Raw genomic sequence first — 27,524 nt, 5'->3', positions numbered from 1 at the left:
CATGTCGGCCTCATGCTCTGAGATTTTTTTCCCTCTCTCTTTGTATCTCTCGATCCCTCCCCTCGGTGTGAGGTAGAGGCTCGGAGAACGGGGATAGAGGAGAAAAAAGGAGGGCCCGCCCTGTCAACTAGACCAAACCTCTTACCAATCACAGGGGTTTCCCCACCTCCTCTCTGTCTGCCTGCCACTCTCCCTCCCTCCCTCCCTCCCTCCCTCTCTCTCTCTCTCTCTCTCTCCCTCCCTGTGCATGCACACACAGACAGAGGGAAAAAAAGGGCTGGGCTAAAAAATTGATAAGCTGCTTCCGACTTCCCCGTCAAACGGCTGCTGTACCGCTGTACAGAGCTACGCACACTGCTGCTGCTCCCCACACACAAAACAGAGACAAAGACACTAAGAAGAACTCACGAGAGAGAGAGAGAGAGAGAAAGAGTCAGAGAGAAAGAGCGAGAGCGAGAGAGAGGCGGGTGGATGGCTTGAAGGTGGGTGTCACTGCGGGTGCGGGACGCTGGTGTTTCCTACAAAGCGCGGAACAGCACCTGGACAGTGGCCACAGGCAGACACACGCGTGCTCTCACACGCGCGCTCCCACACACGCACACGCAAGCACGAGAGGACGGGCAGGAGTGCCGGAACATACTCCGGAGGCTTAGTGGAGCCAGAAGCCTGCCCGCTCTGCAATCAGCCTCGCGCACTTCGCCACCTGTTTCTCCACAGTGCAGGCTCGGAGCGGACCCCCCATGTCGGACGAGGAGTGCCGGTCTCCCATTGGCCTGGACTGCTGCAGCTGCTGCCTGGACCTGGCAAACGGCTGCGACGCAGTGCCCGGCCGCCCGGGCCTCAACGCCATGGGCAGCCCCACCGTCACCCACTTTCGGCAGCTCCGGGACCAGCTGATGTTCCCGAACCTCAACACGGACAAGCTGAACAACATCATGCGGCAGGACTCCCTGGAGTCGGTGGTGCGGGACCCCTGCTTCCTACTCAACGAGGGCATCTGCAACAGCAACATCGACCAGACCATGCTGTCCATTCTGCTCTTCTTCCACAGGTAAAGACTCACCTGCAACCGAGTGCAGAGGCTTCAATTCCTCTCTCCTACCTCTGTGTAGCCTTTGTGTGTAGTACTGTGGTGTTCTTTACCTGTTCCTTTCGGTAAGCTAGGTCAGGTATCCATGTCTTAAATACAATAGCAATAGTGAGGTACTTTACTGAATAAACTCACTCTTTTAAAATGCACCAAAGTAAATTTTTGAATCCCTTTTTGGCTGAAATATAAACTGTTTTAGAGCTGAAATAATACTGAGCATTATACTGTGTACAGTTTCAACTGCTTTCCCTGACTCACTCAAAACATTGAATTGTCAGAATATTTCTGTTCCAAATTAAAGTTAAAGTAGATATGACTGAAACTAGTTATAAAGGAGTTTTCACTTTTGAAAAAGTTTAAAGTGAGTTGGTCTGTTGTAGTCAGTGATTGGAATAATCACCCTTCATTAAAGCTGAATGACAGCTAGCTCTAAAGATTCCATGACCAGCCTATTAGTTGGTTTACAAGTTTTTGTTTAAATATATGAGTGTGAATCAATGTTTCATTTTGAGTTAAATACTACATGTTTGTTTACAACAAGATGACCAGAAAAAAAAAAAAAAACTTACAAACAGTATGGTTTCATTACTGGTGCACTCATATTGATTAAAAAAACAACAACTCTAACTGCTGTCACCAATTCATAGCAAATTAAATGCAAATTAAATCTATTTTCATCATAACACTGTTCCTTTCACTAAAACTGATTTGATTCCAGATTGACTAAAATAGATTTACTAACAGCAGTATCTTTCAGACTACAAAATATAAGTGCTAAGGTTCATATTTGTCATGGGATACCAATCATAGTGTCTCACTGTGAGACGGTAAGGCCTTATGATGAGTTGGGAATGTCTCTTATGAAATTGTTGTACTGGTAGGTAGCTATCAATCCTTTAATTAATTGCAACATAGGACTTGTGTTTCATGCCACATATAAAATTCACGCCATTATACAAAAGGAGCAGCATGTGGTGTTAGTGATTACTTCTGGCAGATCACTTTTATTAGCAAGCACTGCACCTTGGAACTATGCATGCCTGAGAACTGATTGCTGTTCTGTTAACCTTGCATAGATATAGGTTAAAAATTCATGGCACACATGTTTACCGTGCAACACGTAACATTTCACATCAAAGGTCCTTTTTAGCCTCATTCCCACAGCTGTTCTTGTCATGACATCACTGGTTTCTGATTATGTCATCTTAACCCCCGCCACCCAACCACCACAGACCACCATGTCATCTCACATTCAACATATATAATCGAGTGAAATTGCAGCACCTGATTTTAACCTTGAAACCACGGCCTGGAGCACAGAGAATTTATTTGAGTCCGAACTATCACACACAATATTTGTGTTATTATGTATTGCCTTTTTATTTTCTATTATTTTGATGTACTTCTCACTGTAGCTTAATTTTATTTAGGTTTTGTTTGTACTGTTATTTTTTTGTTTTGTTTAGTTTTGGTTTTTTGTGCTGCCACTTTGTAATTATGCATCCAGTGTACACTGTAGTTTAACTTTTTATGCACTAAAAATAAAAAAAGACAAGAAGGCTCTTTTTCCTGTGGTAAAAGCGAAAGCGTCCGATCTCCTAAACAAAAGTAATTTGACCCATCAATTCAGTTTATTCTCTGGTGAGCTGTTTTTATGACGGAATGTTCTGATTATATCGATAGCTTTGCTGGTGATAAGGGTGCCGAACGTTCGATTGCACTGCACTGTTATCAGTGGCTGCAGCCATTTCTTTACAGCTGCTTAAGCTGCTGCCATGCATCTTGTTCTGCACAGGTACAGGGAGACAATCTCCAGCCGCTTGAGTTAAAATGTAATCCTGCTTATCCTGCTTTGCGCACTTCCATACGTGGCACCGGCAGGTAACAGTCTAGATTTTGATTATTCGTGTCATAATATGGATCTCTTCTTTCTAGGAAAAGGCAGAGGATTATAGCCACTTCAATGTTGGCTACAATGTTTATGTGCCACATTAAAATTTGCAGTTGTCTTATGACAGCTTTTTTGACTTCCAGGAATGAACTGAGTGTCTACATTTCGTTATCACGCAATAAAATTTTACTGTCATTGAGGTGAAAGTAGCTAAATATTCTTTAAGTGGTTTGATAGATGGAAATCCTGAATGTCCTGAATTTCTAAATCAATGTTAAGCTCTTTATGACATTGTCGGCTTAGTGCAACTAGGGAACAGTTTGTAATAGCTATCAAAATCAATGATGCAGTTTAAAGATGACCACCCTGAGAATGAAAGAGAAAATAATTACTAGCGTCTGTCCTCTCTCACCACAGTTGCACCATAAAAAATATCAGGTGTGGATATTCTTTACTGAGAAAACAGTGTTCAGCATTGTATATTAGCTGTGTCGTGGATATTGGTAAAATGCTGATTCATGGCTGTGTCAGTGCAGGCTGACAGCTCTGCAGGGTGACACCACAGGGTTGGGAGGGTTGTAGTCGGTAGGACTGCCTCCATCTCAACGCACAGAACTGACTGTGCCTGCAGGCGTACTCAGATGCAATCCCTGTACAGAAAAGGGTTAAAAGATATGAGGATTTTTAGCATGCGCTTTTGAGGAACTCGTTTTGCTTGTCTCCTACGTTGAGAGAAGACATTGTGGCGCTTGGACAGTGCGTTCCAAATGGGGGGGGGGGGGGGGGGGGGACAGAAATTACACCAGTTCAACAACAAAAAAAGAAGCTTGGATCTGGTAAAGTATGAAACGTTTATGTTTCATCCATTGGTTTCTCTCAAACCTGAGCAAAATTCATTTTTTTATAATTCAGTATTTGAAATTCGGTATTCAAGAGAGCAAGGAAGGATTGAAAATGGTGGTTTGTGCGACCAGTGTTAGCACAGGAGTGACACTGACCTCAGGCATTTAGCTGTGAGATGGCAATTCGTGACTGTGCCCACATTATATAACATATCACATTTCGTTTAGCATTCCCTGCAATGGCCGCCCGCCCCCTCCCCTGCATTTTATTCGTGCTCCGTGTTACAGACGACAGTCTGTCCTCTCCAGGTCCACCACCTCTCATTTCTGCAACGAGAACACTGTGTGTTTGTTTTTCTTTGTGGCAAAATGGGTGTGGCTGGCTAATAATATAAAAAGTAGAACAGGGAGTATTGGAGCTTGCTGGCAACATGTAGCCACTGTTGTCATTTCAGCCCTTCAACACCCCATAGGAACTCAGTGACTTCTGGCACAAATCAGGCCTGTGGTTCAGTGTGATGAAATATCTTGCAGCTATTTTGTTTTGATGGCTAATCATGGTGCTAATGATCCAGACACGTTATTCTCTCCTTTTGTTTGCTGCTGGACGGATAAACTTGTTGCAGTAGCTTGAGGGTGTCGACTGTTTGGCAGTCGCCCGGCCAAATTCCGTCCCTTCATCTCTGGCCCAGGTTTTTGTGTACACCGTCTGCCCATAACATTTTTTTTTAGGTCTGTCTGAGAAGGCGATTAAACACAATCTATTTACGTCTGCTCAGGCAAGGACGTTACACTTCAGTGTGAGGATCTATTTTCATTTTGTAACCCTCCTCCCCCACCCCCTTTAATAAAAGCAGTAGTAGATTAAATGAGTTAGTTTCTCAAGAAAGGAACTGGAAAAATGACAGAATGAAGATTTTTTTTTACATGGTGCTGGATTGAAAAAAATATAATTTTGTTCGTGTGACAACAGGATACAGGAGCATTTACAGCCCTGAATACATGTTAACTTTTCCAAACTTTTAGAAGCACATTTCTTGTCAATTAAATGTGGAACAATACAATAGTTGCCTCGGGTGGTGAGGCTAACTGCCAAACAGACAAACTGCTAATAACACATCGTGAAACCCCACAGGAGAGGACCCAGCCTAGTGAAGGATACCTACGATATAAAGTATGTACACTGCAACAATATGCAGGGATTAAATTAGCGATTTTTTATTAAGGACACTCACTCAGTCACATGTGGTACGTGAACTGCTTGATTTTACTAAGCAAAACGGCCCTTTTTTGGCTAAGTCACATGTGAAGCATTTTGTTCAAACCTAAAAGTAGACGGTAGTTGTACAGTAAATCAGGTAACGGTATTAAATTGTTGCGTATTGACATGGCAGGCAATTTAACTTTTTTGCCATAGATCACATGTACTAATTGCATTGTGATTAGTTTTGATTGCCTCCTGGGTATGCATACCATGCTGTCATTGATATTTATCCACAGTTGTGTCATGCACTGCAGTGATTGATGACTTGTGGGGCGTGTATTCACGGCTGCGCTGTAGAATGTCACACATCTTAAACTTCAGATTCATTTGCAGTCAGATTTTGGAATGAACAAAGTGTTTTTTTACAACGGTGTTTTAACTGTTGATGCTTTTTTGTCAAATCCTGCACATCAAAGTCATGTCAACTAATACATTGGCAGTAAAAGCCTTCATCTCCATTGTGTGGCGGAACTGTCACATAGGCGTTCTGAAGGAGAGTTTCCTTCATCTCAAGTAATCTCATGTTCTGAAAGCAAATTTCCTCCACGCCACCACATCAAAAGCCAGATGTTTCCATTAGAAATTAGCTTTTCCTCCATGCAGATCAAAACACTGACCCTTCTCAAATGTAATGGGAAACTTATGTAAGTCGTCTTCAAGACGTTGAGCACTGAACTGCAGAGGATCGTTCTGAATTATGCTTATCAGAATAGTGCATTTTTTCAAACAGTAATATTCATTATTATACCATTGCAAATGAACCCCTAATAATATAAGAATATAGCTGTGAAGAGTGTATGTGATCAGAGTGTTGTTAAAGCTATTGTGTGAAGTTATGTGAAGCTGAGGATAAAAGACATGATTCGATTCTAATGCACATATTCACCTGATTCGATTCTAATGCACGGCAGAGGTAGTGTGAATCTAATGTCAAATATACTGTATGACTCTCCTCTCCCCAGTGGAGCTCACACCCGCCCATTTCCCTGCACTTGGCAGACTTTCAGCTCGTTTCACAAACAAATGTTGAAGCTGGAACAATTTGTCCCCGTTTCTCTTTTGTGAATTGTGGATGGCTTTAATGTTAAATATTGGTTCAGAGGCCAGACAGAGAGGGCCCGGGCAGAGATTTGCAAATGCATGCAAACACGCCGCGTGCACAAGTATGCCGAATGTGTGAGGAAAAGGCCTTCCCGGGAATCCTCTGCGCAGGGGGGGGCACGGACAGGCGAGCGGGACTCCAGGGAGCCGACTGCTGCAGTGAGGAGGGTGTTTTTCGGGCGCTGGTACGCCGTGTTATTTTCAGCCACCATTGTGAAACTGCACCGCCTGTCTAGGTGAGGCGTGCAGGCAGGGCGTTTCCCCTTTGGGTGCCGGAGACCGTCTGTTTATAAATATTCAAGCATTCAGCCAGTATGCGCCCTCGCTATCTTTCCAAAACATTCCTTAGTCCCTGCTGATAATATATATTTTATTTTGCAACGGAAACCACGGGTGGGCTGATTGCATAATTCTTCCGGGGTCAAGGAAGGCAGCTGGTAATTTCCCTTCTCTTTGAAATTTGTCCTTGAAATGGGGTCACCGGTCGCCTGGATAGCTGTGAGGATATGGCTGGCTTCTAGGAGCTTGTGATCTGAACCCCGGTTCTGGCAGCCAGGAGAATGCCTTTTACCCTATATGATATCCGGCAGTTTTGGCAAAGAATTTGTGGGACTCTTCGCCTCTCAGTCCACCTGGTGGGAGGTGTGCCTGCTCAGCTTGATCCTGCTTGTGGTGTCACACCCTTCAGCCATGTTGTTCACTTTGCTGGGATTTAGGCAACATCTCCCATGCCCTGAGGGTTACAGTGCAAGAACACTGGGCAAGGCGAACAGCTGCCAAGGCAAGACCTTTCATGTTGGGCTGTGACAATAAAAATAGAGCACTGCACTATGGTGTACAGCCTTGCTGCTCAGGATGAACATGGAAGGGGCACTAGTCCAGCAGGTTTACAAACTCCTTCATAAACAGATTAGATTTCAACAAAATTATTGAACATTATTTATGGAGTTTGAATATTATTTAAGATAGATATGTGTGCTTTGAATAAGAGTCATGTCAACACAGAGATTTTCCTTGTTTTTATGGTCTGTATGGGTTATGCTGCCAATACCTTCTTCATTTATTATAAAGGATTTTTTTAATGACAATTTTTACATGGATTAAGAGCCCTGGCTCAAAAATGGTTAAGAATATTCTTGGTTGTATCAGCAAATTTTGTCGTAAATACGTAAAATGTTTAATAGATTAGTAATTTAGTGAAGCCAGTTATGTGGCAGTAGTTTAAGTGTATACATAAATATATTTATATTCCTTTTCTCATATTTGATCTCAGCAATTAGAAGCTAAAGATTTGCAATACGGGGGCTTGTCATTGGATTCCTCAGCCATTTTCAAATGGTGTTACAAAACAAGATTCCTATGATTTAGTGCAAATATCCAGAGTTTAGGCCGTTATACATTATACATGGTCGTTTGAAACTTTTCAAATTGAACCTACTAGAGAAAGAATGAATGTGTTCTGACTCTGTGCTGAAATTTACACAAAAATGTATCTGGGACTCTTACAGTAGCTTTTTATATAGCATGCCTAAATAATCATTCAGGTCAAGATCAAACTTGAAAGATTCTTCAGTGACTTTTTGGCATCATAACTCCTCCACACATTGATATCTAGAATCTGTGCCTTCTGCCCAGCACTGCACTGATGTCTAGTATGTTATGCATAGACTAAAAAATGTACTTAATTAAACAGAATTGTCTCTCTAGCAAAGAGACAATTCCACCTTTGAACTGAATTGAATTCTTTTTTTACCAATCAAGCCGCCTACATTTTTATTACTTTTTTAGTTCATTAGGATCACAACCGAGTGTAGCCGTTGGTACATACATAACTGAATTATAAGTATCAAATGGATAAACCTACAGCATCCAGTTAAGTACCATATTAGGTACAAGAGGGTAACTGAAAATTTTTTGTGAAGTAGAAAATGGGTTTGAGGACATAGGCTTCAATGCAGCACAGGTAACTGCGGGTCTTGTGAAGCTATGAAAAATGTTAAGTATGCTATGCTTTTAACACAAGGTGTTGCAGCTACCATTTTCTTTTTTCTTACATACACAAATGTAAAACATTCAGAGCTTTCTGAAATGAGAACATGTATGTGTTGTATAAAACTGTTGTATAGCTGTTGTCTTAATTAGTTAATATTCGTCAAAAGTTTAAATATTGATTTATGCAAACAATTCGCTGAACGGAAGGATTCTGTGCTCCTGTGTTGGTTCTGAGACACAGTGTGACTAATGCAGTGCAGGCGTGACCCAATGTTTCCCAGCCTTAAACAACACCCTGACTAATCTGGTCTGACATGGGCAATGAGGCTGCCTGTTAAACAACAGAACAGCACAGGTTCCGACAGATGCAAATATTTTTTGTATATATCATAGGATAAAAGCCCTATATCTGGAAGTACATAAGAAAAAGAGGAGTTTTAATTGACAGCAGTACGGCCAAAATTTATAAGTGCTATTATTATTATTATTATTATTATTATTATTATTTGAAACACCATTACTTTAATGGAAGACATTACTGTGTTGTGCAAATGAATTAAGTTTTTCTTGCCTCATTCCCAGAGCTGGCTGGTGGCTGGATCTTTGTTGTGCGCGAGGTTCCACTGTTCCCTGACGGGCACAGTCAGTGTGGGTGTTGGGCCCATTGGGTGTTGGCATTCTAAAAGTGGATGCCTGGGGCCATGCCTCAGCTTTCAGGCTGGCCTGAAGACTTAGAAGCATGGTGCCACCCTACTGACACCCAACTCACAGCTATATAGTGACGCAGGCACAAATGCGTGCTATAAACTTCACTAAGAAGGCATTTGTCATCGGGTGTCACTGCCACTGCAAGCACTTTATATGATACATTTAAACTGCCAGGAATTTTAAGAGGATATCTTCACTCGGGGTGCAGCTGCGAGTGTCCAATCAGGGATTCAAGCTCCATAACCACTGCCCCTTACCACCATCACGTACATAAATATGTGCTCTTTATAAATCTGTCTATCTGTCTACCAACACATTTTCTTACAGAAACAACAGTTTTAAAGGTAGGGAAGGCAGTGCATGTGTAGCTACAGTAGGCAGTGACACTTAGGAAGGTGCAAGAATGTGTTGGCGTATTGTTCTATGCGGAGATCAATGCAAACAATTTGCACAATAACGTTTCCTCTGTGGTTCAAAGGCCAGATAGCATGAGACAAATTGATAAAGGAAAGACAATAGCCCCTCTAATAAGTCATGATAAAATACTGTCCATAATTTATCCTGAATATTGGATGTGAATTTGGTTAGAATTCTTATTAAAGGTAGCCTCAGAATAAGGGCTATATATATTGATAAAAAAACATAAATGACAAGCTATTCTATTCTGAAAGGCAGATATGTTATCGAATAAACAGGGAGATAGTTGTTTCACAAAAATATACTTACACAGGAAAACTGCAACCCAGTATAAATGCTTCTCAGATGTTCTAATGCCTCCAAGTTATATAAATTTTAAAACTACTCTTCAGCTCAGCTCAGCTCAGTGAGTAACTCTGGATCAGATCAAAGTAAAAATTCAGAGAAGGTTATGCCTTGTAGAGGCATATTTGAGTAACCTTGAGGGGATATCACATGTGTATTTATATACCATTGGGTAATATTTCTTTTCATTGTCAACAAAAAAACTCTTTCACTTTGTGCTTTTATAGTTGGCACTGGACTTTGTTGCATAACGGCATGTTGTGGGCAAAGGGTGAAGGTTGGAGATCTTACCCATGGTATTATCTGGTCTATCTCAGGCAATGGCTTCTATTAAGATTGTAAAGCCTGCACTAGACACGCTCTCTTCCCGGAACAGACCATCATTTGCATGGTTCTATCCCCTTTTATATGAGGGTCAAACAAGCCAATCCAAGCAACAGCGGATTTACCCGTTTGTCGGAGCACAGTTCATCAGTAAGCATTATAAAGGGCAGCGTTATCACACATGAGACAAATGCTGTGGATGCTTGTAATAGTAAACTACATATGTTTTTTTATTGTTGTTGAGGTTGCTCTTTTTATTTTTGGAATTGAGCTATTGTTGAAACAATACACATTTTATTTAATTTTATGTTACATTTTTAACTGTGGAACACAAAATGTGTTCATCATGTAATAAGTGGAAGGGGGCATTCTTCCCATTGAAATCCAGACCAAACCGATCTGCTGAACCTTCTCGCTGTGATATAGCCTACTTTAGCAACCAGGTCCTGTGGCCAATAGGAGCACTGGAGTGTCCCCAAGCCTTCTCCCTCTCCTGCCACAGCCCCACAAGGGCTGACTTTTTCTCCGAAGTGAGGCAGTGCTTCAGCATCTCCTGGGGTGATTCTGCTCATGCAAGGCTGGGCGTGACCTCTCCTCTTGCTTCAGCACAGTTTGGGGTGAATGTTCCCCTCCCCCTTGGCTGTGCCTGGCGTTGTACGTGCTGGTGGAAGGAGAGGAAGGAGACAGGCCAGTGTGGGCTTATCTCTATCTCGCTCAGCGGCTTGTAGAAACATGGTGACCTCAGCATACCCTTGCTGGGAGTCTGTTTTTTTTTTCACTCGCCGGACCCTGTCAGCTGCAAACGTGCATTAATCCCGCTATTGTGTTACACAGCAGGGCGGGGATCTTACCTGCTGGCTTTTGTGTCTTCCAAGACTTAATCGCCATAGCACCCTTGAATGTGCGTATAAAAATAATAAAATTCCCAGAAGTGGCTATTCGCTCTATGAGTGAATTACAGGGAACTGGAATCTTAGTCATTATTTGTATAGTTTAGTATAGTTGAGCCCTGTACTTCATTATTGCTCAGTGCTCTACTTATTCTCAGGTGCATCACACCCATTTTAGAAAATGTCCCACCCATTTTAGGTGGAGCAATGTCATGTTGTGTTCATTGGTCATGTGGAATCATACCACTTTGCTGTTTAAAATGTTTTTTTTTTTTTTTTTTTGCGTGTGTGTGTGGAAGGTTATACCAGTAGATATTTAGAGGCATTTGCAGATCACACACAAGGCATCGTGCCTTAATGAGATTGTTTACATGTTGATCAAGAGAACAGCTTTGGAATCCTGTGTCCTATATGCAACCACATCTACATTCACAAACAGGATGACCACACTGTACCATGACATTTAGAAGATGAAAATGTCTTCAAGATGAAGGTGATTACATTGTCCTTGAGTTGTTCTGTAAAGAATGTAGCATAAGTTTGCTTCAGTAAACAAAAGTGAACTGCACAAAGGCTGCTGGGAAAAACAGTATTATGAACTGCTTTACTCCTCAGATTTTTGCATTTTAAAATCTTTCTTGAGAAATAAAATTCTATATTACTTTAATGCTACTCATTTTATTAAAAAAAAAACATTAAATAGATCTAGAAAGCCAGGGCATGTATTTGGGATGTGCTCCTTGATATGTTTGTATCTTGGCCATGCTGTATAATAGGACACTCTCTAGATAGTAGGCTTCCCCATTTAAATACTTTGAGTCCAAACACCCTAAAACATTGTTATGTAACACAACTTTTAAAAATCAGAGAACTTTCTAGAGTACACAATGACCAACACATTTAAAAACATTAGAAAGCATCCAACTCAAGTTGGCCTTTAGTGTCCTGGATGTTTAATTACTGTACTGCACTAGCTTCAAAATTCCATTTTCTTCCCACCACTTGAAAGCAGCAAGCAGAGATGTAAAAAAAAAATGTTTTAACTCCTTCAAAGATTTGTTCTCATAAAGGCAAGGGGTTGCCTCCAGATGTGCTGGCACATGTCCGGTCTGTGGTTCCAGGCACCGGAGTAAAAGCTTTCACTGGCAGAAAACCTGTGCTCTCTGTACTCTCCCTGTATTCTCTACCCAGACGAGCCCACTGAAAGCAATCACGGTAATCATAACAAAACCATGGGAAAATGTGTATCTGAGTAAATCAATGTATACAGTTTTAAATGTATAAATTCTAATATATGATGTATAAGTTTATGCACACATGCAGAGACATGCGCACTTGTGCATGCACACACATATACGCACACACTGTATATTGATACACACACATGCATACATATTAATATGCATAATTTTGAAAAAGGCATTACAATGCAAGGGTGTTGGCATCACAGGTGACAAGGTACACAGTTAAATGTTCAGAGTTAAAATGAACTCTTACATTGGTCTCAGTTTGACTCTGTTAGATTTGAATTAACACGGGAGATTTTACTGCGCAGGGAGACAGGGAGAAGGAGCACCAGTCCAGCCGTTTAACTCAGAGGACGGAGGACGGACTGAAAGGGTCCATGTGGGACACTTCAACAGCCTGAAGCTGTTTTGATAAGAAGAGGGTGAGCTTAGGCAACGAGCAGTCAGGCCTCAGCACAATCAGGCGTTGCTTAAGAGCTTTCAACACCCTGCTAAGCCATGCCCCTATCTGCTGCATGTCCACACTTCTCTGCAAGCACAGCATGGGGAGATAAAACTTTCACTTTCGTCCCTCATCTGTGAACAGATTTTCTAGAGCACTCTGCTTCTGTGTGGTTGGAATTTCTAATGTGCTGGAAGGCAATATCTGTGAGAGATGCCCAGAAAATCTTTTCCTGTTATATAAACAAAAGCTGAAAGCTTAAAAGCAATATCGCTGCACTTGCAGTTTTGGATTTTTAAAATCTACCCTGATGAGGCCCAAAAACCTCTGAAAGTTAACCCCTTCTCACTCGGCGTCCACTTTTCTCATCTGTCACCACACCCTCCAGAAGTCTAACACAGAATGCAATACCAAAGCTTATGGGACGCTGCAGGTGTGCCTTTCTCTGGGCAGCAGGGAACTTCTGGCAATATCCCTAGGAAGGCCTTTTCAGGAAGACCATAGGTTGACCTGGAGTCGATGTTGCCCACATGTCTACAGCCTTCCTGTCAGCTCTGTGTAAACTGACATTACCTGCCAGAGCGTGCTGAAGTTTAGTTGAGGTGCTTCTTAAAAGCCACAGCAGCACTCCAATTTGGCCTCTAAAAACTCAGCTCTGGGAGCAAAAAAGGTTTATTTCTTCTGCTATTTGTACCTATTCCATGTGGAGGAGAGAGTGCTGAGAGCTGTTAGCCAGGACTTTCTGCTCATTTGAGATTTTTTCTGGGTTGTGTCCAGCCGAAAGCTGACAGAGTGGACAAGTGAAAATAGCCAACAAGATGCATCCTGTCTGAGACTCTGCGGCCCATTGTATAACAGGGGTGTGGCAATAAGGGTTAACTGAGGAAACACAGGAACTGGGGCCAGTGCTGACTTTGGCCTGGGTGTTTTTCTGTGTGATAGTGATGCCAAAAAAAGCAATGCCAAATGGACAATATGCAATTAATGGGTTGATTTTTCCTTATCATGTGAAGTCTGATGTGCAGAGAATGAATGCTAGCACATGAGCCACAGTTATGAGAGAGTGAGTGATCAGCCAATCCACATGGAATGGGGAGCTACTAGGCTACTGCTAGCAGAACAAAACAAAACCCAGGGTTCACTGATCATTTTAAAAGGTGAGATTCCTGCCCTCTGCATTTCAGGCTTGTCAAGTGGTTGTGTGGCACGCATACATGGCTCCTCTGGGTCGACACTGTGGCACTTACTGCAGTGCTACATACTTTCCGCACAGACGTCAAGGAGTGACTCATCACAGAGACGGTCATTTGCTTGTGTGCAATGGAATGTAAATAGCAGGAGACATAACCAGTGGAACATTGCCGCTTGTGCAGCTCAAAATGCACTCAGACAGGCTGGGACGGCGGGAGGGGTGGCCCTGTGAAATCCACGAAAGCAGGGCACGAAATGCGAAACCTGATATTCTCCGGTTGCACAGAGAGCCTGGCACAATCACGCCAGGCCTGTCCTGCGCCTGGCCACCCCAGGGTGGCAGCCCCCCCCCCAGTCCTGAATGGCTTACTGCCAGGCTCGATGTGCCCAGGCCTTTGCGTGCTGACTCTTGAGTCCCATCTCACTGTGGCCCTCTGAAAAGAGGATATTTGCCAGGGACCGAGCAGTAGGACGGGGCGGGATATTTTTTTGGGGTCGGCTAAGGTAGCGCACAGTACTGTAAGTCAGAAAACCAGTTTCCATACATCAATAACACTAGTGCTCTAAGCGTTGCAGGTGATGTTTAGCGGCTGTACAAACACACTCCTCATTTGGTTGCATAGCGGCCATTTCTGATACCGGGTCCGTGTGTAAAACACACATAGATATATCACAGATGAGTTGGCTGGTGAGGCAGTACTTTGCATTTCCCATTATTAAAGAGCAGTTTGCATATCTCGCTCAGCATTTTAAAACAGGTCCTGAAGCTTCTCTGACCCAGCCAAGATTTCAGAAAGCCCTCAGGCACTGGCAGCACCATCAGCCCTACAGTAGCTGGCACTAGATGTGTAATTCATTGTGAGATGTTATTCTCTAATAGAGCCGCGTTGTGGGATGCTCATGCAAACGTGCGTGCGCCGTGGGGGGAATGCAGTCCATGCCCTGCAAGTGAACCACCGTCCTGTGGTCGAGACCCAAACACATCTGCCCCACAGTCCCCATGCCTCTGGGTTCATTTTCCATGTCACACTGTGTGTTTTATCTGAAACCCGACCCGACTGAAACCAATTCTGCTGTCCCAGGCCAAAATGAAATGGTCATTTTACTGAGATTCACAGCCAGCAAGCATTATGAACAACTCAAACATGTAATCATAATGAATACATGATTGTGGTATCAAAATGACTGTAAATTATTATATAAGTCAGTCAAAAGGAATGCATAATATTTTTTAGTTTGCAGATGCTCTTAACAAGCTAATTCAGCTTCCATTATTAATTCTATATAGCCATATATTTATTGAATTGCATCATATACAGTACACTGAATATTTACTTCAGGTTATCTTATTCAAGTGTACAACATCAATGTCCAACATGAGAATTTCTTAAGCAACCATGTGATTACTGTAATGAAAGCAAACATTATATGCTATGCTCTCCTTTAGGATATCAGTGATAGAACATTACATTTAAGACCTGTGGCTGTGGCATGTGGATGAGGTTATGCAGTGATTCAGTTTTGAACACGAATGGTGGTATTCTGTGAACATTAATGATGGATACAAGTTGATTGCATCTGTCCAGTTACCGAACCCTTGAGGAATTTTGAGGGCACAGAGATTACCTTCAGCTTAAAATAAAAGGTTTGTAAATAGAGCCTGATCTGCTAGACCGTGTGTCCTTAGTTGTGATGTTTCTGTTTGGGCCGTGTTGTTTGTGAGCTACTTTCAGCCACAAAGATATTGGACTCCTGTTTCTGCATGAAGATAATTTCAAAACAGATCTTACTTCAATCAGTAGACGATAGAATCCATCCTAGTAAGCCAAGCAGTGTGAAGGGGTGTTGATATCAAGAGCCAGAGTAAATATGATAGCCATCTATGGCTTGATTTAATCTTTGACATTTGACATTTATTTTTCTTCTCTTGAACTTCCTTCTTTTGCAGTTACTCCTTCAAGGTAACCATGAGTGATATTAGTCTAAAAATTATTTTCCATTGCTTATAATTCACTCAAGGCTGTGTAAGGACAGGGGCCATTTCCCCAATGTGGCCCGTTCGCGGAGTCTTCTTCATCCCTATTGTATGCTCCTGGCATGGATCTACATTACATTGCAAGCATTTAGCAAACACTCTTATCCAAAGAGGCTCACAAAACTTTTTGCATTTGCATCCATTTATACAGCTGGATATATACTGAAGCAATGCAGGTTAAGTACCTTGCTCAAGGGTACAATGGCAGTGTCCTGCACGGAAATCTAACCTGTGATCTTTAGGTTACAAGACCAGTTCCTTAACCCTTTATCGATTTCATGTGCCATAGCCAAAATCAAAGATACAATTTAACCAGAACATCAATGTATTAACTCTGTCATTACAGTATTTCCTGATCCAAAGAATGATTACAAAACAAGCCAAAACGTGAAGTCCGTTCACTTGTTTTGATCTCTTCCACTTTTCGTACCACTGCAGCTTTGTTTCACTTCCAACCTAGATAAATAATGGCCATGCAAATCAAACCTAGAGAGCATTCAAGGACACTGCATTCTGACCTCTGTGCCATGTGTTTGCACGTTCAGGTACAGTACACAAGGCTTGGATCACATTTTCTATTGACTGGGTGATGGGCAGTGAGCAGTAATTATTGTCAATCTTCGATCAGATGTCATTGCAGTCCTATTTACATAACTCCTTCCAAGTCCTTTATCTCTATTGGCTGAGGACTTGAGAGTGACCCTCACCCTATGTGGCTTTCCATGGTACAACATCTGTGGCAACTGGTCTGCCTCTATCCTGACAAGTAAATTAAACCAAATGTCCTGACTGATGGCTGAAATGAGTTAGAGGTTTTCTTACACCATCTCTCACTAGAAGAGTGAGTGAAATGGCAACAATACATTTTCCCTCATTTAAGATCCTACTTTTGTAATATACTGGATTGAATCTGTTGGTACAGTTTTTGTGTCTATATGGAAATTTGTAGAGGCTCAGAGGATTGATTCATCTGGAAAAAAAATAGGAAGTGTTTACTTGTTCTCTTTTCAAAGTGTAATAATTGGGATTTGGTTTCTTGCACTTTCTGTGTTGTGCCTTGTTCTGTGTAGATGACGGAAGGATTTAATGTGTTGTTTCCTGCTTCCTTCAGGGAGCTGTAATGAAACTCATCATTCATTGTGTTTCAGTCCACATGCAATTATCCATCACCCACAAGGACTTGCATGTGTTCAATTTATTTGATGCATGTGAATGGGTCTGGTATAGGAACAATGCTGGGTCATGCAAGGCTCAGGGCCTATACCTACAGCTTAAGAAACATTCTCAGAAAATCATGGAGGGCTCATTTTAATTCAGGCAGACAATACCTTTCAAGTTTACCACGGTTTCCATGGGGATCGCGCTAAGAGGTGGCAGAGTCCCCATACAGGCCCTTTGTGTGTTTTCAGATTAGTATTCAGCAGATAAGACCTTACTGTCTCGATGACACTGAGGGAAACATTACAGTTCCTACATACTGTACCTGGGATATTGCTGGGCCAAGCTCACAAAGTTAAAGCCTGCTCAATAAGCTGATCCCATGATAAGAGGCTAAAGAGTTCTCCAGACGTCAGCATTTTTCTCTCATACCACAGCTTGTGATACACTACATAAATGGTGGGGGTGGGGGAGGGGGGGGCGTGTATATTCCCCTTGGCTTCACATTGCTGTGTCCTGTCCTGTGTGATTACTAATGCCTGCTGTTCATATTTTCTCAGCTATAACACTGAAAAACCTTTTGAAGAGGGTTTGCAAAGGGCACCGTCTTGTTAATGCTTTCTGCATAATGCATGGAAAGGCATGGTAGCAGTGTAAAGGAGAAGATAAAGCGAGTAAATCATTACAACTTCTTACATTAAGCATTTTGCACGTACACTTGATGCGCTTTCTCCTTTGAGTTGAGTGAATATAGGTGGTAGTGTTCTCAAAATGTGTTAAACTATAACACATTGGGGAAATATGTAACAACTAACAAATCAAAAACAAAGGAAGAAAATTAAAACTCAATTACAGTACATGTCATCATATGTCTGTCTATTACCCCTGTTTTCATCCACTGCAAAAAACAAAACGGATATCCCAGAGGAATTGTTTTCTGCCGTTTACCTAAAGAACTGGGAGTACAGCCAAGTCCACTATCAGGGGAAGTGCAGCAGAATAACAGCTGTGAGAGTACTCCCCCTCCCCGCCTGTCTGCCGTTGCTTTTTCTTCCGTTTCTCTTCCTCCTTTCCCTGCGAATCTGTCGCTTCAGCTGCTTCGGTTTTTGTTCGCCACTGTCGCCCCGCTTTCGTAACGCATCAATCTTGAAGCAGCAGCTGCAATTATGGGACATTTTTGTAAACTGTGCTCTAAAAAAACACTTGTTTGTTCTCGCGGTATCCAACAACTTTCTGTGTAAACGTATGACTTTCACTGGCAACCCTTTAATCATCTTGTTTGTTGAGGCTGAAGTGCGAGTATAAGAATCTTCTAATTATGTCCATGCCATGGCGCAGTGTACTGATGCTAAAGTCATTTAGCCATCTGAAAATGAGAGCTCCCTTTCTTGTGCATTTCCCGTGACTGAAGAGCAGTATTTATGAAGGGGTTGTAATGCATTCTGATTGCTGCCTGCAGGTGTCTTACAAAAAAGTGCGCTTCATGGTGAGTGGACAGGATACCAACATCCTTGTTAGTTTTTTTGACCTTAGAAAAGCTTGCAAAAGCACATTTTGAAAATTGAGTGGCATATGTTTTGTACTTAGTGACATAACCACTAAATACTTTCCCCCCCTTCTGCAGGCTAATGTAGATTTATGCTGGAGAGTTCACATGCTTGTAGGACTGCACTACTGAGTCTTGAGCAGAGCAAGCCTTTCAGGGAGGGGGTCAGCAATATCTTGAAAAGCAGGGAATCTGTGCCAATCAGAATAAGGCCTAATAATAGAACCTTCCTGTGTCAGCTTCTGTCTTGTCCTTAGGGTCGTTGGAGAGCGGTGTGGATGTGCGAGGGGGGTGGGGGTGGGGGTGGGGGTGGGGGGGTCAGACAGAGTTTCATCCTGTTCTGTATCCATTCCAGATTGATGGTTTCTAGGTAGTCCCCTGTCCCTGGTTTTGTTTTACACATGACTTTTTCAACTCTGTTTGGCAGAACGCCGCACATTTTTCAGACTGACTCCGCATTGGCCAGTTGCTTCTGTGGCACTGGCTGTTGTTCTAATGGGACACAGGGTGTGGTGCCAGGGCAGGCTGATAGCTGGTGGATATGGACATCCACTTGAAGCCTCAATTTTGAGACCAGCAGAGAATGGGCTCCCCCTCTATCGCTTAGGGCATCCTTATAGGGCATCTCTCTGGGTTTCTCGAGGGAATGTTTTACCTGGCTTGCTGGTTTTTGGGGGGTTTTGGCTCTATTTTTCTGCATTGTACTATTTCATTGTTCCTTGTAAAGTGCCTTTATCCCCCATTGGGATAGTAACATACCACAGAGTAAACAGGGATGAGACAGATGATGATTTCAGAAGCCAGCTCACCTTGGTTCACCCCTGCAGGTAATTTCTGATGGCTGGATAACCTGGCTCCTTCAAACCTCACCTCAGACACAAATAGTGCAGTGCCAGACAGACGAGCACAAAAGGCATGCAGACGGGCACCACTCTTCAGACAGGCTCATTAGACAGGTGCATTACAGAACAACTCGCCTGTCTGGCTGGGAGGGTTTGGTAACTGCTGCATTCACAGGTGTCACGCACTGGCCGTGGGAGGGGTTGATGTGTGAGTTTTGGCACGCCGCCTCCTTATATAACTTTTCCTCAAGCCCTTTCGAGCCGCTAGTGGCTGTGTGAGAGGATCTGTTTTCTGGCTCACGCTGCTGGGCTTTCTAATCTCTGGGGAAGGGGGGGAGGGGGGGTGGTCTGATTGCGTGGTGCTCTATGTCGTCTCGTGCTATTTGCCAGGCACTTCTGCCAGGCAGTGTTTCTTAGGCTTGTAAGAGAGCTGTAATTAAAGTGTTGACAAGAAGATTATCAACTCTACCACCCTGCACAGCTTATTTACTGGTTTAACTGGATCTGAGCTTAAATGGAGACTCAAAAAGCTTGCTATTCTTGCTGCATACTAGTAGAGTAGCTTCTATAATGGTCCAAGTATGACACAGGGTATGTAAATTGTTAAATTTAGCAAATGATTTCCTTTTAAATTGATAGCATCTGTGCAGCACTCTGGTTGGGAGTGTGGTTTTTTAGGTGGGTTTCCCCATGGTGTGTTTCTTACTGAGCTGAAAAAGAAAATGCCTGCATTTGATGGAAATCCTCTGATGAGAAGGTCTAGCTCCCACTTATGTAAACATTTCTGCATTTTGTTTGAATTTGAATTATTGAGCCAGTACCTCTCTGGTGGTGGTCAGGATGACCATCATATTGGTAGTGCCACTGTCATGTCCCCTCCCCCCTTCCCTCTACTCAGAACACTGCTTTTTAAATGCATTTATGTAACCGCACGTTTTGAGCATGCTATTTTGAGCCCTGGCTTGACGACGGATGTCAAAAATCAATTTAACACATTCCCACAGAGAGTATTGGTAATCCGCGAACGGTTTAGCAAAGGCCACCCTCCAGACAGTATTCATTCCTACTGACACATAGCAGAGAAAACAAACACCGGGAAGGGGTTCAGAAGTCAGTGGTCTCTGAAGCGGTCGCAGGGAGGCCATCTGTTTCAGATGAAAGGCGGTGTCGCCTTTGACTTCTCGTCCGTGTGAAGGTGGGATTCGTGCTGGTTGTGGATTTATCAGATCACAGCTGGTTTTGATAATATGATTTTGTTTGATTTACTAATGTCTGTCCTGTGCTCTGACTCCCACCGAATAGAAAGTAAAGTAGCCACAGCCCGCGATGGCAAAGCTTCAATCGGATCTGCTGGAACCATTACCTATCTCTTCATAGGAGCCCCCAAACTTCTTAATTTGCATAAATGGTATGGTTCAGTATGTGGCACAGTAACCTGTGTATAATCTGTGAATTATGAAGGTGCTTACTTACTACATAAAAAGAGCTCTATAGCCTTTTATGACTTGCCCTAGGTGCATACTAGTCAGTGCAAGGAAAGACATATGCATTTAGATTTGTAAGTTCTTTTTAATTCCTGGTGAACTTTTCAACTGAATTGTGGTTTTTAGTCTGTGTCTAGTCTTGTGTGGGGCACATGTATAAGATATGCATTCCGATGGGTTCAAAAAAACAGGAATAAATTCCAGCGGTGTTATTCTTTGCCAAAAAAATGTTTCATTTGTTATCTTCAAATGTGTTCAGCATCAGGTCAGCTAACAGTGAAAGCAGCAATCTGACAATCAGTCATTAAGAGTTGCTAAAGTTCATTAATGTATGTGTGTTGAGCAATCAGTGTTTTGGCATCAACAGTATCTATTGTGGGCTAACGTTTCTTCACAGGATATTTGCAATATATTGCAGATGGGGAAATGCAGTGAGCTCCATAATGTTTGGGACAAATACATTTGCTCTTGATTTTGCTCTGTACTGGACAATTTTAGATTTGTAATCAAACAATTCAAATGTGCTTAAAGTGCATATTCTCAGCTTTTATTGAAGGGTACATAGTCCCTCCATTTCAAGGTACCATAACATTTTGGAAAAATGGCTCCACATGTGTTTCTGATAAGACAGGTGTGTCCAATTACTTCCTCAGTGCAGGTATAAGAGTGCTTTGAGTATACTCATGATTCTAGAATAATCAGTTATTGCAAAGGGCCTGGTAAGCCAAAGAAGACCTCTACAGTTAATGACAAATTAATTCTCACCATAATGAAAAAAAAAACCCAAACACCTGTTCAACAGATCAGCAACATTTTTAAGAGGAAGGAAGGGATGTATCAGTAACTACTGTCCACGGACAACTTCATAAATAGAACTACAGAGGCTACAGACCGCTAGTTAGCCTCAAAACAGGATGGTCAGGTTACCGTTTGCTAAGAAGTACCTAAAAGAGCCTGCAGAGTTCTAGAAAAAGATCTCGTGGACAGATGAGACCAAGATTGACTTGTGTCAGAGTGATGACCAGAGCAAAGTCTGGAGGCCAAAAGGAACTGCCCAAGATCCAAAGCACCACCCCTATCTGTGAAAAATGGTGGCAGGTTTTAGTATGTATGGCTGCCACTGGTACTGGCTCACTGGTCTTCATTGATGATGCAACTACAGATAACATCAGCAGAATTAATCCTGAAGTGTACAGAAGCATCTAATTTGCTCAGGTTCAACCAAATGCCTCCAAATTCATTGGGCTGTGCTTAATCTGTGATCACAAACATACTGCTAAAGCAAAAATAGAGTTTTTCAAAGCCAAAAACTGGAAAATTCTTGACTGGCCAAGTCATTCAGCCAATCTGAATCCAATCTAATATTTGTTTAATGTGCTGACTTGAGACAACTAGCTCCCGAAACAAGCAGAAGCTGAAGATGGCTGCAGTACAGGCCTGGCTATGGTAAATGGTAAATGGACTGCATTTATATAGCGCTTTTATCCAAAGCGCTTTACAATTGATGCCTCTCATTCGCCAGAGCAGTTAGAGGTTAGGGGTTAGGTGTCTTGCTCAAGGACACTTCGACATGCCCAGGACGAGGTTTGAACCGGCAACTCTCCGACTGCCAGACAATCGGTCTTACCTCCTGAGCTATATCGCCCCAGGCTAGCATCACCAGAGAAGATACTCAGCACCTGGTGATGTCTACGGGTCACAGACTTCAAGCAGTCATTGCATGCGACAAGGTGCTGAACATGGCATAAATATTAAATAAAAGCTTAGAATATGTACTTTAACCATATATGAATTGTTTGATTACATATCTAAAATTGTGGAGTACATAGCCAAATCAAGAAAAAAAGTATTTGTATCAAACATTATGGACGTCACTGTATATTTTTCAACCAAACCACATATAAGAGGATAATAACAATCCTCTTGTTAGATAATGCTAGAGTTACTGATAATGATAGAGTTACTGTATTCCAAACATGAGTAGAGCTGACATCAGTAGATCTGAATTTGTTTGACAAAAAGTAATGGTTTTAATTTAGATTATTCAAGAGCCACTACTGTCCATTCACTGCTCAAGTTTTCTGTTAAAAATAATGTGACCTATATTATCCAACACAGACAGAAAGCTCCCAATGCCAAATAGTCCTACAAAACAAGCACAAACAGTCCTTGAGTGAAAATGTTTCCCTGAGGAACTCCTCTAGTCCTTGATTGCCTTAACGTGCATCTCAAACAGCTGGATGGCTGAATCTCCCCTCTACTCAGAAACAATGACTTCGTTTATGTCTGGTTTGAAATTTTACCAGGATTTCCTCCAGGAATATAACAAATGAGCCAAGGTCGGTTGCATAATTATTGAGAGGTATTTCCTTGGACAAAAAATAATAAATAATGACATGTACACGGCCTCCTAATGTAAATGCACTGTAAGGTTTGACTCTCTGTTGTAATCCTGAAGTCTCAGCTCTGCAATCTCTCTGTACTGGTCTGGCTGTCCGGCCCTGAACTTTCAGTCGAATTGCCCCCCACCCTGCCCCCCTCACCTTCCCATCACAACTCCATCAACATCCTTTGAAAACCCCAGCCACCCCTACCCTCAGTCCATGTGCACTGATACTGTGATGAGATCACAATTTGAGCAGTATGCACACGTGATGTTAAAATTGGCCGTGCCCAAAAATGATTTACCATTCACAGCATATGCAAATTCAATTAAATGTGATGTTGAAGTAATCTGTTGATTTGTTCTTTCACACATTGATAGAGCATTAGTAAGGCAACATTTGACATTTTTGTTCATTTGATTTCCAACATGAATGAAAAATAAACTGAGAACAAAGACAAATGTTTTATACATTGAATCAATAACATGCTTGTCATAAAGCACAATACAGTATGTGATGTATTTATCATGTTACATAAAAATATATTTTGACATCTCTCAGAATCTCATTTGAAATCGATGCCAATTTCTGCATTTACCAATTTTCTGATCAGCTTGCAGTTACCATTCTCTTTATTGGGTGTTTGGAACCAACACCTGTCCACTTTATCAAAGTCTAATTTATATTTGCGACACATTGTTCACATAGAAATGGTGCCAATCAGTTATGAATAGATTTTTTGGCCAATGTAAGCTGCCATTAATCCTCTGTGGGGTGAAAAATCTCAATTGCATGCTCATTTTCAATGGCACACATTGAGCTGGGTGAAGCAGCCCTCTGTAACAGGAGAAAAGTGACCTTTGGAAGAGGTGAAAAACACAAGCAACAGCAGCCACATCATCCCAGGCAGCAGCACCATGGCACTGCATAACGCGTCTGTCCTTGAAATGGCCTGAGTGCACGTGTATGTATGTGTGTGTGTGTGTGTGTGTGTGTGTGTGTGTGTGGTGTGCCCGCGTGCGTGTGTGTTTGCACAAGAATGTTTGTGTGTGTATGTGTGTGTGATGTGCCCGCATGTGTGTGTGCACAAGCATGTGTGTGAGTGTGTGTGTGTGCACATGTATGTGCACACGCTTTCATGTGTGTGTGTGTGTGTGTGCAGTGTGTGTGTGCACGTGTCTGTACACACGCTTTCATGCATGTGTGTTCATGCAATTTTATGAGTGTGTATGTACCCTTCTGCTTCTGTGTGTGCATGCAAGTGTATTTTTGCATATATTGTGCACTCTAATGTACTAACACTGAACCACCCTTCAACTGAGAGAAATATTTAGTACTCACTAACTTTGATATATTTATTTATTTATAACACACCACTGCTTGGTATCTGAGGCCTTGAAATAAATGTTATTTATAAAAGAACAAATTTGTCTGACCTACACACCATACACATGACCTGCACAAACATGTCGATATAAAATTTTTATAGGCATCTATTAAATATTAGTAGAATGCTGGCAAGTCCAAAATGCCCAGCGAAGGACGTGGTGGAATGCAGGTCCTTTACCTTACCTGACCCCTTCAAAGTCATGTGTCCTGTTATGCCACCTGGAATTTGGCCAGAATCCCTACAGCTATTTGGGAGCAAATGGAGGTATGGGTAAAGCTACTGATTCCACCTCTGATATCGTGATGAGGGCAATCTCAGCCCTGCCTATGAGGATGAACTGTAGAATGAAAATGACTGTATAACTTTCACATCCTCAGTGGGCCTCATCTGTAAACTAAGCAATGTACGTACTGGAGTGTGGATCTCATATAATGACAGGTGAAATAACAGAAATTGGATTAAAGTGTATGGTAAGGAAGCAGTAATACTCAGTATTCATTTTTAGAAAAACATGACTGTTGATTAACCTGTTTTGAAACCCCTATTTAATATCCCTGGCTAAAACCTAGCATGACTCCATGATACCTTTATGCATTTGCCTTTGTTGACATTTATACGTACCTTAACATACTTTGGAGTGTCAGCAGTGACTTTTTAAAAAAGAAATTAATGAGTTAGCAGGCTTTTACTCTAATTATCTTTGTGTTGTTATCAACTTCTTTTTTGCATGGCCATGCGCAATTAAGGGACATTTAGAATGCATTGGATTGAATTACTATCTAGTCACGGAGCTCTGCCACTACATTGCAACAGAGCCATGGGTGCGGTTTGCTTGTGTTCCATCTGCTAGGACAGGGCTGCCCAACCCTATTCCTGGAAATCTACCATCCTGTAGGTGTTCACTGCATCCTTAACAATGCATACCTTTTTCACCACTTGGATATTTTATTACATTGCTAATTAGTAGAATCAAGTGTTCCAAATTAGCATTGGAATGAAAACCTACAGAACCTTCCCCACAGAACTCTTTAGTAATCATACCTATTTATCGCAATACTCTCATAGGAACATTCTGTGTCTTTCATTGAAATGCTACAGGGATCTGACTCATAGTATTATTGGGTCAATCTTCCTGTTGCAGTTTGATTCAAGCAAGAGGAAGCACAGCTCTGCTGTGTGATTTTCTGTGTGTTTACTGCACAGCTCTTGGGGCAGGTGCAGTAAATCAAAAGCTGAGTGAAAATGACATCCACTGGGGGCCGTGTGCTGCAAAGTGCCGCTTGACTTTTTATTGCCGAGATCATCTTTGTTTTAAATGAAGGTGATACGGTGCACCTGACACGGCCGCTGTGTACCAGGGAGACTCTTTGAAAAGCATATGAGAGATTATGCACTGGGACTCAAGACGTTTTATCATATCATTTAACTACCGTTTTATGCTGCAGCTGAGAATGGTAATGGTCAGTTTGTTCTCTCCCTATTTTTCATCTGCTCCTGGGAGGCCTTCTTTTTTCCACATGAAGCTAGACATTTTTTCCAATAGCACCTTTGCATACTAACATTAAATATCATGGTCAAAATTATTTTTGACCATATTTATTTATTTTTTTGATCATTTTATTCTCATATTGGATTCAATCCCACAGATGTTCTGGTCCATTACAGGCTTGAGTCGTCATTTATTACTCTTTGATATATTTTTGTGTCCATTTTCTCAGTTTGAATGCAATGTAGATTTTTGTAAATATTGCAATTTATTAATCATTTATATGACTCAGACACTTGGTACGTATCATATTAGAACGTGTACTAATATTATGCTCGTGAATTAATTAAATCCACATGCGCCTTTTGTGAAGATCAAAGAAATGTCTTTGAACATTGCAAATTAATCAGGGGCCACGGGAAAGGTATATCCAATAATAATAATAAAAAAACAGTTAATTCTATTAAGTTTTGCTGTTATCTCACAATATCAAATTTAACTTGCAAGTTGAACTTGGAAGTTGAACTCAAATGGTTCAAGGCAGTAGGTTTCCTCGAACCATTTGCATAACCTTTGGTTTTACAGTGTACTGAAAGCATTTATGGCGTACTAAGGTTTGTGCCTCTGGTGTTTTTTAAACATACCAATAATTACAGAGATAATATATTATGTTGATATACTGTGCCAATGTGTGGGAGTATTTTTTTTATTATTTGGAATCATTTTCAATGGGTGACAGGACCATAATACTATGAAGAGTTATATATTTGGAGAGCATCTTTGTGGATAAAATTACTAGCTGATTTGATGCAGCCTAATATCCAAAGGATAATTGTTTGAGTTGCATGCTTGGCAGCTTGAAAGTTTGTTAAGTATTGTTTTTCTTGTTCAGCTGCATGGTCTACCAGACACAAGGAAGTGAAAGCAGCTTTTTTTTTAGATAAATGTAATTTTTATTTTTCTGTAAAAATGAGCAAATGCTCAGTTTCAGCACAGTTTTGTGATTATGAACATTTGTGAAATGAGGCCCTTGACCCTAACCACACGCGCACTCAGCTTATTTAGCACACCGTGCATTGGCACAATCCTGTGGTGCATTGGAACGTCTTCAAAGGAGATTTTATTTTCTTCATAAAATTGATTGCAGAGGACCTGTCGGGAGCCAGAATTCTAAGAATGGGCGCGACTTTGCCATGCTGGACTGTTTTCAGGTACACGTAAACAAGGCTATGACGCAAATCGTCAAGGTACACTACAACTGAATGTTCAGTTGGAAAATGAAAGAAAACAGTTGTGCTGATTTGTACCGCAGATGAGGAAACGACATATTTTGCAGGTCACGATTGTTTTTATGGTGCCCCGGTCATCCACAGTATGCCCCGGTGCTGCAGTGTGTTGCATTGGGTGGAATACGATTTTTAACTGCACCAACTTGAAAAGCTCTCACTTTTTTAT

General features: G+C 41.8%; 1 protein-coding gene across 1 annotated transcript in view; it reads left to right on the top strand.

The window, feature by feature from the left end:
* The first annotated feature begins 311 nt into the window (after positions 1-311).
* The window catches only part of tsc22d3 (TSC22 domain family, member 3), a 47,634-nt gene continuing 20,421 nt past the window's right edge, over positions 312-27,524 (top strand). Inside the window, exon 1 of the mRNA XM_064328157.1 lies at positions 312-1,051. Within this exon, the coding sequence (XP_064184227.1) occupies positions 741-1,051 (311 nt within the window). The 5' untranslated portion in view covers positions 312-740. The remainder of the gene's footprint in view (positions 1,052-27,524) is intronic.

Source organism: Anguilla rostrata, chromosome 3 (genome assembly GCF_018555375.3).
Source record: "Anguilla rostrata isolate EN2019 chromosome 3, ASM1855537v3, whole genome shotgun sequence".
NCBI lineage: Eukaryota > Metazoa > Chordata > Actinopteri > Anguilliformes > Anguillidae > Anguilla > Anguilla rostrata.
This window is presented reverse-complemented; position numbering and strand designations above follow the sequence as displayed.